The following is a 15,387-nucleotide window of genomic DNA, read 5'->3' on the forward strand; positions in this document are numbered from 1 at the left end:
CCTGTCTCCAAAACTAGCTCTCTAGCCACTATCCCATGCTTGCCTCTTGATATTTCTTACTCAATAATAATCAAAAAAGGAATAAGGTGTCTTTAGGTGTCTGACAAAGATAAATACAACCCATTCCGCCATTACTGACCCAATAAAATGTAGTCCTTAAAAAGAAAGGTAGGAACTGAGATCAATGCCTAGAGATGAGAGGTCCTAGGTTCAAATCTAGCTGCAAACACTTCCTAGCTGTGTGACCCTGGACAAATCACTTACTCTACATTGTTTTTACCTCTTTTCCACCTAGAAACCAAAGCACAGTATTGATTCTAAAACAGATGGCAAGGGTTTTTGTTGTTTTTTAAAAAAGGAAAAGAGAGGAATTACCAATTGATATTTACAAAAGAATTTCTAATTATTTTAATTAGCGATTCCCTGACAAGACAGCACTATCACCCACATTTTAGAGTGAGGTTTGGAGAAATGTGAACTTTTTTTTTTACCTTCTCTATAACCTAATTAGAATCAAGGATTAGAAATTTAGTTCTGTGGGAACTTTAGCTTTTTATTTTAAAAAAACCTAGGTGAGTCACAGTGTCCACTTGCCCCAGGAGAAGAGGGAAACTTTGATAAGTAATTTGTCAACAGTGATGAAGCCCTGGTATTCCACCAAGGAAACAACACGCCCTCGAATGTGACAGAATGGTCCTTGAAGACAAATCTTCCAGGGTTTTCAATTCAATTCAGCTCAGCTCTAGGAGAAGATCGCTCTCCTCCTCCGCGAGGTCACCTCCCGGCCACAGTGTGGCATCCCAGGAGGTCGTCCGCAAAGTCCAGAAGTGGAGAGATACAAAGAGATATAAAAGAGGAAAGCTTCCGGCATTTCCATTCCGCGTCCCTTTGCACTTTAAGAACCCCCTCAATTACCCACCCCTACCTCCACGCTCCGCACGTGCTAAGCTTCAGTGTCCCTCTCCCTCAGATTCACTTCTCTCCCTCACCTCCCCCTAAGTCAGGGCAGAGTTTTGCCTCCCAGGGCAGAGGCAGGGCGGTCTTCGGGCGCGGAGCCCCGCCTGCCCCGCCTCTTTTCTCCTCCCAGTTTCTCCTCTTTGCCTCCCCTGGCTTCTCAACGGGACACACAAACTCCCTCCCTCACGTACACGCACACATACTCTCAGACTCACCCCGGGTCTCTCCTGGGGCTGCGCCCCTCCTGCGCCGGGTGCGCAGGGCCTGTAATAGCGCTTGCCGGCTTGGGCTTGGGCGCAGAGGCAGAATGCAGAGCCAGCCAAGGGAGCATCTTTACAAGCTGCTGGTGATCGGCGACCTGGGCGTGGGCAAGACCAGCATCATCAAGCGCTATGTGCACCAGAACTTCTCCTCCCACTACCGGGCCACCATCGGAGTGGACTTCGCCTTGAAAGTCCTCCAGTGGGACCCGGAGACCGTGGTGCGCCTGCAGCTCTGGGACATCGCGGGTGAGTGCGGCCGGCCGGGAGGGGCCGTGCCGCCCCGCGGGCCGGGGCTAGGGTCAGGGCTTCCTCTAGATCCCGGGACCAAACACGGTTTCATGGGGTCCTGTTTCTATGGCTCATCCCATAGGCGCAGGGCGGCTGCTGCCTGGGGAACTTCTGAGAGTTGGTGCAAAACTTGGTGAAGGAGCGAGACGAAGTTTCCTCCCAGAGGACTCGAATAATTGTGTTTCTTAGGTTTGCTTCAACCAAATTTTCTGGGAGTTCCCATTCTCTGGGGCACGGGAGCCCTCTCTTTTTCTAATTAAATGTTCAAGTTTGTTTTAAATAACAAGGAAAGAAAAACCTCCTGTTCCCCCTCCCCCTTTTGGGAGAGGAAAAACAACAACCTTGTAACAAATATGCATAGTCAAGCAAAGCAAATTCCAGCATTAGCTGTGAATACGTGTATATTATCTACACACGTGTCTACATGCATGTATACACACATATATGCATACCTATTTACATGCGCTAGTATATATGTTTGTATGTTTACAGTTCTCATTCTTTTCTCTCTCCCTCTCCTCATGTCTCCGTCTCTGTCTCTCTGTGTGTTCCTCCCCCCTCCTTCCCTCACTCTTTCCCTAAACTTCCAAACTGCCACCTTTTCCTGTCCAGTTTAGAAATTCTGTAAATCAGAGTCCTTTTTCTCCAGTTTCTCCAGGGAGAGTCTACACAGTTCTAAATTGGGGTTCTCATCCCAGCCCCCACATCCCCCCTGGTTTGCTCATATTGTCCCCTTTGAGTTGTTGCCCAGGGCCTGCCCCAGGACAGTGGGGGGGGGGGGGAACAGGCCCCTGTTTCTTGTATGTGAAGTGCCTTCACTGTAGTCAGGTCAGGGAGAGCCAGCCTTGACCTGCATTTTGCGGCTGGAATGATGATGAAACTGTATTGGGCTCATCCAGTTCCTGCTTAGCCTTTTCCATCATGTGCTCTGGCCGGGTTGTCACCCTTGCATCTTCAGAGCGGTCATGCCAGCCAGGCTGGCAAGGGCATGGACTGGGCCATTAAAGATCTCAAAAACCAGCCAGGTCAGGGAGTTACGGGTTGCTAGAAAGTCTCTCTCTCTCTCTCTCTCTCTCTCTCTCTCTCTCTCTCTCTCTCTCTCTCTCTCTCTCTCTCTCTCTCTCTCTCTCTCTCTCTCTCTCTCTTTCTTTCTTTCTTTCTTTCTTTCTTTCTCTCTTTCTCTCTTTCTCTCTTTCTCTCTTTCTTTCTCTCTTTCTCTCTTTCTCTCTCTCTCTCTCTCTCTCTCTCTCTCTCTCTCTCTCTCTCTCTCTCTCTCTCTCTCTCTCTCTCTCTCTCTCTCTCTCTCTCTCTCTCCCTCCCTCCCTCCCTCCCTCCCTCTCTTTCCCTCCCTCCCTCCCTCCCTCCCTCCCTCCCTCTCTCTCTCTCTCTCTCTCTCTCTCTCTCTCTCTCTCTCTCTCTCTCTCTCTCTCTCTCTTTCTTTTTTTCTTTCTTTCTTAACTTTAAAGTGTTGGCAGGACCTGACTAAAAATACTTTCGAGGCACATTCTGCAGGCATGCCCTGGCCTGCTGTCTCAGCCAGTCATGGATTTATTGACTCAGCCCAGAACTTCACATGCAGAGATCAGGTGGAAAAAAATAAGATTTGGGGTACTTTTTTAAAATCATAAGTGGGTTTTGGACACTTCAGGTCAGGCATTGGGGCCTGGGGGCACGAGGTGGGGTGGGGTTTAAGTCACAAAATCAATGGAAGGGAGTCTAGCTCAAGCATAGCTGGGCATGAAAGAATCCCTTCACCACAGAAACAAAGAATTAAGGCATTTCCCATCTTGTTGGAATACCTCAGCAGCAAAGTCCAACCTAAACTGGGACTCTACTAGGAACCAAAGTAGTCTTTCAACCTTTCCTGGGGCAGTGAGGTGGTGGAGTGGATGGAGCACCTGGCCTAGGGTCAGGAAGACCTGAGATCAGATGTGGCCTCAGGTACTCGCAGTGAGATCCTGGACTAGCCACTTAATCCTGTCTGTCTAGGTTTCCTCATCTATAAAATGAAGCTGGAGAATGAAATGGCATCCTTGCTAAGAAAACTCCAAAAATGGGTCACGAAGGGCCAGATAAAAACCAAAATAACTGAATTAACAAAATAAGGAGAAACTTATCACTTCTCAGGGAAAGCTTTTTCCTGTGGGAGACAGATCTGTGATCATTTTAGAAAGTTTCCCCTTCCATTGGGTTTTAATCTAACTCTGCAATTTCTGCATATGTTGGAGAGTCAAATTCTGACATTTCAATAGCTAAATATCTTAGAAATAATTTTGAGTGCTTAGCAACATAAATCTCTTAAATGGAGTGATCTGGTTGTTAGCCTATGGGCTGATGTGACAGCATAGGCCTAGCCAAAACAGCAATCCCCTCATTAAAAAGTCAGTGTTTAACATATATTTGTACCTGCAACATATTTCAGTTAATCAACAAACATTTATTAAGTACTACTGTGTGCCACAAATGTGCTAGGTATTAAAGATAATAATAATAATAATGATAATAATAACTAACATTTATACATATGTGCCAGGCACTGTGCAATGATTGTCTCATTTGATCCCCACAACAACCCTTCTGGTAAGTGCTATTATTATCACCATTTTTGGAATGAGGAAATTAAGGCAAACAATTCAATAATGTGCCCAGAGTCTCACAGTGTTTTAGGCCAGATTTGAACTCAGCCTATCTTGACTCCAGGCCTGATATTCTAACCATTAAATCACCTATACAAAAAATAAAAAAAATTATTTTCTCAGGGATCCTAAATTCTAATGGTATAGATAGATAGATAGAATGTTTAATACAAGGTAGTTGGGAGGGATAGCTGGGTAGCTCAGTGGATTGAGAGTCAGGCCTAGAGATGGGAGGTCCTAGGTTCAAATCTGGCCTCAGACACTTCCCAGCTGTGTGACCCTGGACAAGTCACTTAACCCCATTGCCTAGTCCTTACCACTCTTCTATCCTGGAGCCAATACACAGTATTGATTCTAATGCAGAAAGCAAGGGTGTAAGAAAAGAAAAGGAGAGGCATTTCAGCGATGGGAGAATGGGCACTGCAAAGGTGAGGGGAATGGCAAAAAAACCAAACTTGTTTGGTTGTATTATAGAGTTCTGAAGGGAGGGTGATGTACATTGAGAAAACTGATTTTGGAGCCCAGATTGTTATGGGCTTTTAAAGTTAAACATAGGTGTTTTTATATTTTTATCCTGGAATAAACCTGGAGGTAAAAGGGAACCACCGGAGTTTATTGAGCCAAGGAGTCATGTGGCTAAATCTGAGCTGAAAGAAAATCACTTTGACAGCAGTGTGAAGGTTGGATTGGAGAAGGGAGAAACTTAAGACAGGAAGACCAATTAGTTGTGTAATAATCTAGGACAGAATTGTCAAACAAAATGCCTGGAGCTGTGGGAGGCTCAGAACCTTCCTTAGTGTACCTGAATCATATTAAAATGTAATTGGGAAATATTTAACATTATAAATTGAAATCAAAGCAAATAGAAATCATAATAAGAAACTAAAATTGGGAAAGATTTAACTAAATATACACCAAAACAAGGTAATTTCATATTTTAAACCAAATCATTTTAAACCAAATCATCATGCAAGAAAAGGGATCCCTATGCATTAGCTTCCCAGTTTCTACTTTTTTTTTTTTGAACCCTTACCTTATATCATAGAATCAATACTGTGAATTGGTTCCAAGGCAGAGGAGTGGTAAAGATTAGGCAACTGAGTTTAGTTGATTTGCCCAGGGCCACACAATCAGGAAATATCCAAGGTCAAATTTGAATCCAGGACTTTCTAAAACCCATTGAATCCACCAAGCCACCTAGTTGCCTCCACCTTCCCCATTGAGTTGGATACCATTGATTTCAAAGTGTTAAAGGTGATAAATGGGTGAGTAGAGAGAAGGGGTCAATTGTGATGTTATAGAAATAGAAAGGGGAAGAGTTGGAGTCTGGTAGGTTGGGGAAAGGGCCTGGCACTCTGTCTCTAAAAGGTCCACCAGCACTGGCTAGGTGAGAGCATACATTTGTTGTACAAAAACTTGGATTCATGTAATGATAATCAGGATAGCTTGAATTTATATCACACTTTAAAGTCTGCAAAGTGCTTTACAAATTGTATTTTATTTGATCTTCACAGCCATCCTGAGATGGGGGTTCTATCATTATCCTCCTTTTATTATTATGTTGTTTTTCAGTCATATTCAACTCTTTGTAACCCCATTTGGGGTTTTCTTGGTAAAGATACTGGAGTGGTTTGCCATGTCCTTCTCCAACTCATTTTACAGATGAGGAAACTGAGGCAGGCAAAGATTAAGTGACTTGCCCAGGGCCACATAGCTGGTAAAAGTGTCTGGAATAGGTTTTGAACTTAGATGTTCCCTACTCTATAAAGCACAATCACTTCTGAGCTCACTTAGTCTCCTCATTTCTGTAATGACTTACCTTGAAGAACTGGTGTTGGAAAATGTCTCTGAGAGCTTTAAGCTAGTATAGAAATGTGAAGAGTGATCATTAGAGCAATAAAAGCATACTGAACCAGGATTTGGAGGACCCAAACCCCAGTACTAGACCTGCTTCTCTTAAGTCTCAAGCTCCGTTTTTGTGGATGATTTTTAAAAATCAAATGAAATGAGCTTGACTAGATGATGTCCAAAATCCTGTCCATCAATTGACACTTCATTTGTTGTTGTTCAGTGGTTTAGTTATGTCTGAGTCCATGTAACCCCGTGGATTCTTGTCCAGGGGCTTTCTTGGTCAAGATACTGGAGTGTTTTGCCATTTTCTTCTCTGTGTGTTCCCATTTTACAGATGAGGAATTGAGACAAATAGGGGTTATAATAGGAGTTGCTCAGGGTCATAAAATGAGTAAGTATCTGATGCTGGATTTGGACTCAGATCTCCTTAACTCCAAGCCCAGTGCTTAGCACCTAGCTGCCCCTTATTTATGTACTTACAATTTATTTATTACCTATTCTAAACCTACTATATATTTTGGGCGTTCTGGCCAGGTGGTAGGAGTCCAGAGAGAAAATGAAATAATCTCTCTGTAACATACAGAAGTATTCTATTCTTCCAGAATTCTGTGGGTACTGCAGAAATGAAAATAGAACTCCAGATGGTGGCATAGAGGGATCTGGGAAGTGTATCTGCGATTCTGGGGCATGCAGATGCTTGTAGACATCAAGACACCCCCTTGCTCTGGGGATGGGCTCTGCAGACTCTCTCCCTACTCTCCAGCCTCATTCCCCTTCACTGATTTACCCATGTCAGCTCCGAGTCCTACCCTGCTGGGGAAGAGCAGAGCTTAAGTTTGTGGGGAGGGAATTAGTGTAAGGAGGAGACATGGACGGGGAAGGGAAAGAGTCCATTTTCACAGGTGAGCAAGACCAGTGGAAATTCAGAGTGTGCCAAGTTCCTTTAGGCTTGGTAAAGGCACCCTGCTTACTTAATCTTTGCAGTCAGAAGGGTAAAATAATACATTATTCCTCCAGATGGCCTGAAGTCAGAAGATGAGTCTTCCAGGGTTCAGATGTGACCTCAGACACTTCCTGGCTGGGTGATCCTGGGCAAAGGCACTTCACTCAGTGTGTCTCAGTTTCCTCATCTGTAAAATGAGTGGCAGAAGGAAATGGCGAACTACTCCAATATCTTTGCCAAGAAAATCCCAAATGGGATCATAAAGAGTCATATGTGCCTGAAATGACTTAATGACAACAAATATACAAGCAAGATATATGTGTAATATTTTATATTATAGATATGTAGACATTTAATAAAATATAATAAATAAAATAGACTAAAATTGTATTATAATATAGATAAAATACAATTATATTACATAATAACTATATAATACAATTATATTATAATACAGGTAAAAATAAAATTACATTATATAATACAGATATAATAAAATTATATTATACACATTAATATATACACACAAAACAAATTATATTATTGATACATATATATGTAATATATAATTTAATATGTATATACATAAGGGATAAATTAAAGATAATAAAGAGAAATATTAAAATTAAGGGAGATTAAGAACTTCATAAAGAAGGTCCTATTTTAGCTAGGATTTGAATGGAACTGGAAAGGCTGAAGAGATGAGGAGGAAGAACATTCCAGCTATGGTGGAGACCATGGAGAATGCCTGAAATGGGGGATGGAGTGTCTTGTTTGAGGAAAAGCAAGGAGGACAATAGAGGGAGGAGGAGGCATGTTAGAAAGGGCTCTGAATGTTAGGCCAAACAGGATTTTACATTTGATTCTGGAAGGTGATAGGGAGCCCCTTGGAGTTTATGGAGAAGGGTAGTGACGCAGTGAGTCTTGTGCCCTAGTTAAATCAACTTTGTTGACTGATAGATGATGGATTAGAGTGAGTGGCTCTTCCAGGTGGGAGCCATACAAAATTGGAAGGCCGTTGTTATGAAGACAGCGTGATATACTTGAAGACTTTCTAGCTTTGGAGACTTGGACCTGGGGATTTTCTACTTAGTGCCTTTGTAACCATGGATGAGTCACTACATTTTTCTTCTGTTCCCTCACTATGCTCCTTGAGAAGTCTTCTCTAGGATAAACATTCCCAGTTCCTTCAGTCTTGTGGCATGAACTTGAAGGCCTTCACTATCATTATTATTCTCTCCTGAACAGTGTCTTTCCTAAAATGCTTTGTCCAGGACTGAATCCCATATTTTAAATATGGTAGGACTAGGGTAGAGTCCATTGAAATTGTCTCCTTATTTCTGGATGCTCTACCCCTGTTAATGTAGTCTAAAGTCTCATGAATTTTTCTGGCTGCCCTGTCTCATGGTTAATTAATATTGAGCTTTGGGTCCACTAGGATATTGAGATTTTTTTTTACATAAACTTCTGTCTAGTTACTTGTAGAGGGGAATTTTTTTAAACCCAAATGTGACTCATTAATTATATTTATCCCTATTAAATTTCATCATATTCCATTCTGCTCTTTTGTTCAATGATAGTGACAGCCAGAACAAGAGTGTGGCTATCAGGCACAGCCAGAAGACTAAAAAAATGGACAGAATTATAGTAAGCACTGAAATAAATTACATTATATGTATATTACATGATATACAATGTAATAATTATATAATAAGTGATATGTAATTAATACAATTATGTTGACTCAGTTAGCTCAGATTATCATCAAAAAGACTTTGCAGATAGAAATTAAATAATCCCCCGTAGAGAAGAGTTTCTGAAGTGGTAAAAGCATTGGACTGAGATCCAGGAGTCTAGGGTTCAAGTATTAGTAACAGTCATCCATGGGTAAATTATCTAACTTCTCTGAACCACAATCTCTTCATCTTTATATAAGGTATGATAATACACTAAGTTTGTGTGAGGAAAGTGTTTTGAAAACAGTAAAGTTAAATTTAAGAGTGATTATTATTATTCCTTTACATCTTCTTTGGAATAAATAGGAACATCAGGAAACACATGGTTTATTTATAAGGATTGCTTTCCTAAAATCATCCCCTAATTCTATGCTTCCTCATTTTTAAGATTACAAATGAAATACTCTATTTGTGACCATTTAAAAAAAAATCTTTCTACATTGTCTTCTTATTTTTGACAATCCATAAATCCCTGAGAGAAAGAGAGGGAAGTGAATACTGCCTTAAGGGGAAAATATCAGACTTAAAGCTGTGGAAGACACCTCTGAGAGAGACCATGTGGTCTCCCCTCCTTATTTTCCAGACGAGGAAACAGTGGTATAGTGTGACTGGTTTAGGGTCACTCAGGGAGTTGGGGGCAGAGCCACGCTGAGAATCCGAGTCTCCTGATGCTCATTCCAGGGCTTTTTCCATTAAAACAGATTGGTAGCAGTGCTGTGTACTATCACACTTTGGTGAGGTAGATTGTTTTTTTTTTGTTTTTTTTTTTTGGTTAGTGAGTGAAAGAGCATATCAGGATGCGAAATGGAAGGAGTAAGGAATATGGCACAAGTGAGAAGTGTTTCTTTGTAGGCTGGCCTAGCTGAGAGGGAGCAGTTACAGTCTCTGGATGGCTCAGGAGTCCTTTCAGTGGTGCTCTGTGGGATTCAAGGGGCTGGAGGGCTGTTCAAGAGGACTAGCAGCCCTGCCAGGAGGGCTTGAACCCTTTTCAGGCTGCTCATTCACCTTTGATGTCTGCCTTTCCCCCAACTCCCTAGAAGCTGTGGCATGCAAAGCCACTGCCCCTTAGGAAAGCCATCTAGACAGATGGGCCACACTGGCCTGAGGATAAGTGAGAAGCCTTCAATTATTGGAAATCATGGGAATGTCCACCCCAAGCATGCAACATTCCTCCTGGGGGAATGGGTACATGAGAACAATGTATTCCAAGGGAAGCTGAAGCAGGTGCTATGGAGGGCTTAGAGCTGTGGCAGATATCGATTGTCTGCTGCCCCCTGGGCCATCACTAGACCACAATGACTGTGGAAGAGAGTGTGAGGCTGATGACTTTGTGCCACTCTGCCTGACTTAAATCCAGGTCTTGCTTAAGTAAAGCTATCCTGGGATGTCCTGGGTCCTCATCAGAATGAAGGATGTGGGAATCAGTAGAGAATGGGAGGCCAGCAGACCTGATTCTGAACAGACATCTCTGTCCTTCAGCCTCCAAACAGTCGAACATCACCACATTTGCCTTTCCTTGCTCCCTTAGTCTCTTCTAGTTTCCCTAGTCACTGTGAGGATACCACAGCTGTCTGTTCCTTTTGTTCCTCACTATTCCCAATCTAGGCAGCACCTGAGTCTTGTCCTATCTCTCTCTATCTCTTTCATCTGCCGCCTTCTCTCAGCCTAGATCAGTGATGGTGAACCTATGGCATGGGTGCCAAAGATGGTATGGAGTGTGCTCTCTGTGGGCACATGGCCAGTCCCCCCTCTGAAGAGTTTGTTACTAGAAAGACAGAGGGACTCGAGTGGAACTATTTCCATCCTCCTCCCCACTGTGCCTGACAACATTTTTTCACATTCCCCCACCCCTATGCCCAGCAGCCCACTAGGAGCACATAGCTGGTAAGGTGGGCGACTCACAGGCAGCAGAGCTGGAAGGGAGCAGAGAGCTCAGGCTGCTCCCCTCCCCCTCTCTACACTTACTGAGGACATTTCTCACTTGACCCACCCCTTTGCCCAGTAGCCCAATGGGAGGACATTTCTCACTTGACCCACCCCTTTGCCCAGTAACCCAATGGGAGCGTTTCCTCCCTCCACTGTATGGGGTAAGGGAGGCTGGGCACACAGCCTGTGGTGGGGGGAGGGGCATGGCACTCAGTCTGGTGGATGGCTCAGCTCTCCATCTCTAAAAGGTTTGCCATTAGTGACCTAGATGGTTTCCAGCCTAGCTCAGGCCCCCATTGTCCCTGCTGCAGCTGTGGCTTCTACAATCAATGTAACCCCCCATTTGGCATTTTTTTCAGAGGGGCCCCTTCCTAGCTTCTCCATTTTCTTACATGCTGTTCCTCTTTAGGGATTTAGGGCTAACTTCGGCCCAGCCAAATGGGACAGTGTCTGTTCCTCTAGAAATGACCCTCGGTCTTTGGGTGTGGATGACCTCCCGAGCATGGAATGTGCTCCCTCCTCAACTCTATCTTTCAGGATCTTCTGCTTTCTGCCAGGCTGAAGCCTGCCCCAACCCCCTCAGCTCCTTCTGTTCTGCCTTCAAGTCACCATTTAGCTCTTTCCCATAGACTTGTCTCTAGGCAGATGTCGTCCTCTCTGGCTTTGTCCAAAAGCTCCTTGAGGTCAGGGTTTCTCATTTTTGTCTTTGATGCAAGCACCTGGCACATTTTAGGAACATGGTAAATATTCGTTGATGGGAAGTCATGAGGATCTGCCCCAAGAAAGTGGGGCTTGCTGTTGTGGAGAGAGCTCTGTGCTTAAAGTTAGAAAATTTTGGTTTTCTGTTACTTGTGGCACATGAAGATTTGGTCACATTGGATGGAGTGAGACCTCAGGCACTTACTAGCGGTGGACCCTGGTCCAATCCTTAACTCTACTGCACAGCCTCAATTTCCTCATCTGAAAAATTCAGTGGAGAAAGAAATGGCAAACCATCCCAGTATCTCTATTATGCAAACCCCAAATGGGGCCACTAAGGGTCTGCCAGGACTGAACAATAACAGGGAGGCAAGAGTCTTAAAGAATGAATAAACCATCAGGTGTCACCCATGAGAACCACAGCCTACATCTGTCTGAACAAATGTTTACCTTTCTTTTCTTTGTTTACATTTGGGTTTAACATTTAATTATCTTATAAGCCTTACCTATAACCTTCCTCTCCTGAAAAGGGAAGAAAAGTTGATTTATTTTCCATAAACCTCCTCAGGTGAATGTGGGCTACAGCTATTACAAGATATATGTTTTATATATATATATATGATATATATATGTTTATATAGAGATGAAATCAAAGATATAGGATATGGTATGGATGTATATATTTATTATATTATATAAATTTAAATTATATTACTTATACTATATAAATATCATAGTATATTAAATATAGGAATAAAATAAAATAAGTCTATATATGCTTTATGTTTGGATATGGACTATATATAATTATATAACATAATAAATATATATTTATACCATATACTATATCCTTAATCTCATCAGTTATATGTATTATTCAACCTCCACCATCTGTAACTTTGAAATTCTTCCATCTTATCTTAACTCTTATCCTCCAATCCCTTTCTGTCTAAGCTTTCTTCTATCATCTCCACAAAGTTGTCACCCCGAATGTCTCTGTTTTTCCTGGCCATCACCCCTTCCTCGAGTTTAAATAAGTTCTCCCTTCAGAGTCTCAGCCTTAGAGTTAAATCATTCAACTTTATATCATGTTCACCAGTTATTTCTTTCCCAACCCTAATTCAAGATTACTTCTGCCATCCACCCTTTCTGCTCCTTACACATATGTTGTTGAACATCTATGGAAGAAGTCACATAATTATGACAGGTGGCAGAGAGAGCAGTGGATGGACCTGAAGTCAGAAAGCTCTGAATTTAAATCCTGCCTTGGACATTTACTACTTGTATGACCCTGGTCAGGTCACTTAAACTCAGGCCAATGCTTAAAATGGACATCATAATAGCAATAATAATAACCACAATTATATTAATAAAAAGAACCGCATTTACATTTCTAATATATTTATATTTTTATTTAAGTTATAGATAAATATAAATGCAAGTTCTTTATATTACATAATATATTTATGATATATTTATATTATATTTTAATGTTTTTAAAACTCCTATTTCATTTGATCTAGGTCTTTCAAAAAGTCTTAAAATGTTAAACGTTTTAAATGTGAATTCTTCTTTTGATTATATTACTTTTGTTATTATTATTATTACTATACTGACTGAATCCCATATCATATTTTGGTTAAACTCAAGTAGGCACTCATTGCTCTATGATAATCCTATTTACTCTTCCTTGATTTCACAATTGACTTTCTCTTATATTCCTCATGTGTCTGTCTCAAGTAATCTCCTCCATCATGTCACACAGACCTCCCCATCCTAGCTCCTGTTAGGAGAGGGCCTCACTTCCAGAAAAATGGAGGCTTCCTTTATGGCCCCTGTCAGTCTCTCCTCCTTGATTTGAAGAAATGTCCCTTCTCCATATGAGCTTTCTTTTTAGGCCCTTCACCCCATCCTACCCTCTGAGAACAAACTCCTTCCTTTACTGCTTCTCTCTTAATTTTCATTCTCCCCTTATCCTGGGACTCCTTCCTGCTCTTAACAAAATGCTTAATAAATCTTAACTGAAGCCTGCCATTTCCAGGAGCTGATCTCTTCCATCTATCTCTCTTCTCCCCACAGTCAGAGCCCCTAGAAAAATCTTTCTGCATTTCATGTCCATTTTCTCACCTCCCACTCACTTATCAACACCTTCACACTCTGGCTTCCAACCTCATCTTTCAACAGAAATTGCTCTTTCTAAGGTTGCCAGAGATCTCTTAATTGCCAGATCTGATCATCTTTTCTCAGTCCTCAACCTCTTTGACCTGTTAATCATGCCCTTCTCATAGACTTTTTCTCAGGATTTCATGACATTTTGTCCTGGCTTTTCCTCCTTCCTCTCTGACTGCCCTTTATCAGGTTCCTTTTGTTGGATTTTCATCCAAATCCCCAAACCACCTCCCCTCTTTCACCACAAAGAATAGTGCAATCACTGTACTGTAGATCAGCCTGGAGAAATCTAGGTCAGTTTCTGGCTAAAATTCCATTACTTCCAGTAGGTAAGGGCAAGCAAAATAAGGCCAGTTTTATTAAAAACCTTTCTATATGATTTTTTATGTCTTAAATTTAATCTTTCTGAATATGTACTGTTTACTTCTAATGGATTATAAGCTCCTCAGATTTAGGATGATTTAGTTTTTGCTTTATATTCCCAACACATAGCACAGAGCTTGGTACATTATATATATATAATATGCATATTATGTATATATAGTATATTTTATATATAAAATTTAAAATTTTATATATAAAAATAAAAATGTGTATATAAAATAAATGCTTTTGGAATGAATAGATCTTAAACTATACTAAGATCTGGGATTTTATTAGTTTGGGGAAACTCCAGAAACTCACTACATAGATCTTAATTTAATTTTGTCTTTGTATATATCCCCACTGCTTAGTACAGTACTTGGCACAACATCTAGGATCCTAGGATTTGGAGGGATAGAGGATTCTTATTGGCCCTTATCTAATTCAGTGAATCTTGGTCCAAAATGATACCTCACAGTGAACAAATGTTTTGCGGTTGTACACTAACTCAGAACTAGATTGCAATCCATCCATCTGTGGCTTAGTAAATAAATCATAATGAATTTCTCAAGGCATAGAGAAATCATGTGACCTTTGCAAGGTCCCAAAGCCATCATTCTCTCAATTATGTCACATCAACTTCTTCTTTTAAGCTAAAAGGAAATATGTGTATCTCTTTAAAACTTTTAAAAATGTGTTAAAATTCATTTTGAAGTCTCTGGTACTTTTGCAATAGTTTTAAGGTTACTATTACAGAGATCCCACTTTTGCATTTACTTTGAAATATTTTATTTATATTCAATGTATTTATATTAATGGAGACCCCAGCTTTCTGTAAAATTCACTTTATAATCTCTTATACATTTTTTTAGATGGATTTTTTAAAGCTACTTGTTAAGGGACCCCTCAGCTGTTTACCCTATCTCTAAAACTATTTATTTAGTTAGTTTGCCTTTCTTTATATCTCCACTGCTCAGCACAGTCCCTGGAACACAGTAGATACTTTATAAGTAATTATTGAATGACTGACTCTTTGGATACTTTGATGACTTGTGGGGGGAGAGAGGGATCCCAAAGTCCTTCTTCCAATGCATTGAATCCTGATCCAAAACAATACCTCTCAAGGATCAAGTGTTGTACAAAGTATTTTCTTCACAATAACCTTGTTCCATAGTGCAAGGATCCCCCCTACCCCCTGGCCCCCTGGCCCATTTTACCATCAACAAGGGGAAGCTAAAGCTCAAAGATCAGTGACTCACCCACAGCCAGGTGGTCTGAGGGAAGGGACTCTAACCCTGTCCTCATGCCTCCTGGTCCAGTCCAACTCAGTCCATCTGCCCCATCGCCTCTCCTTATTACCAAAAGCCTGTTCTTGGGTTATAGGATGACAGATCTAGTGCCGAAATGGACTTGTGAAGCTGTCAAGTCTGACCGGCTCATTTTGCAGACAAGGAAATTTGGCCTTGTGCAGTTGATTTTTTTTTCTCTCTCAATGAGGAAGCTCACATTTGGCTTAGACTAAGCCCATATTGGCAGCTACATGGTGCTTGGGCTTT

At 41.4% G+C, this 15,387-nt stretch overlaps 1 protein-coding gene across 1 annotated transcript in view; it reads left to right on the plus strand.

Moving 5' to 3' along the window:
• The first annotated feature begins 728 nt into the window (after positions 1-728).
• Positions 729-15,387, plus strand: part of RAB38 (RAB38, member RAS oncogene family) — a 39,091-nt gene continuing 24,432 nt past the window's right edge. The window contains exon 1 of the mRNA XM_001362328.4: positions 729-1,466. Within this exon, the coding sequence (XP_001362365.1) occupies positions 1,265-1,466 (202 nt within the window). The 5' untranslated portion in view covers positions 729-1,264. The remainder of the gene's footprint in view (positions 1,467-15,387) is intronic.

Source organism: Monodelphis domestica, chromosome 4, assembly GCF_027887165.1.
Source record: "Monodelphis domestica isolate mMonDom1 chromosome 4, mMonDom1.pri, whole genome shotgun sequence".
Lineage (NCBI taxonomy): Eukaryota > Metazoa > Chordata > Mammalia > Didelphimorphia > Didelphidae > Monodelphis > Monodelphis domestica.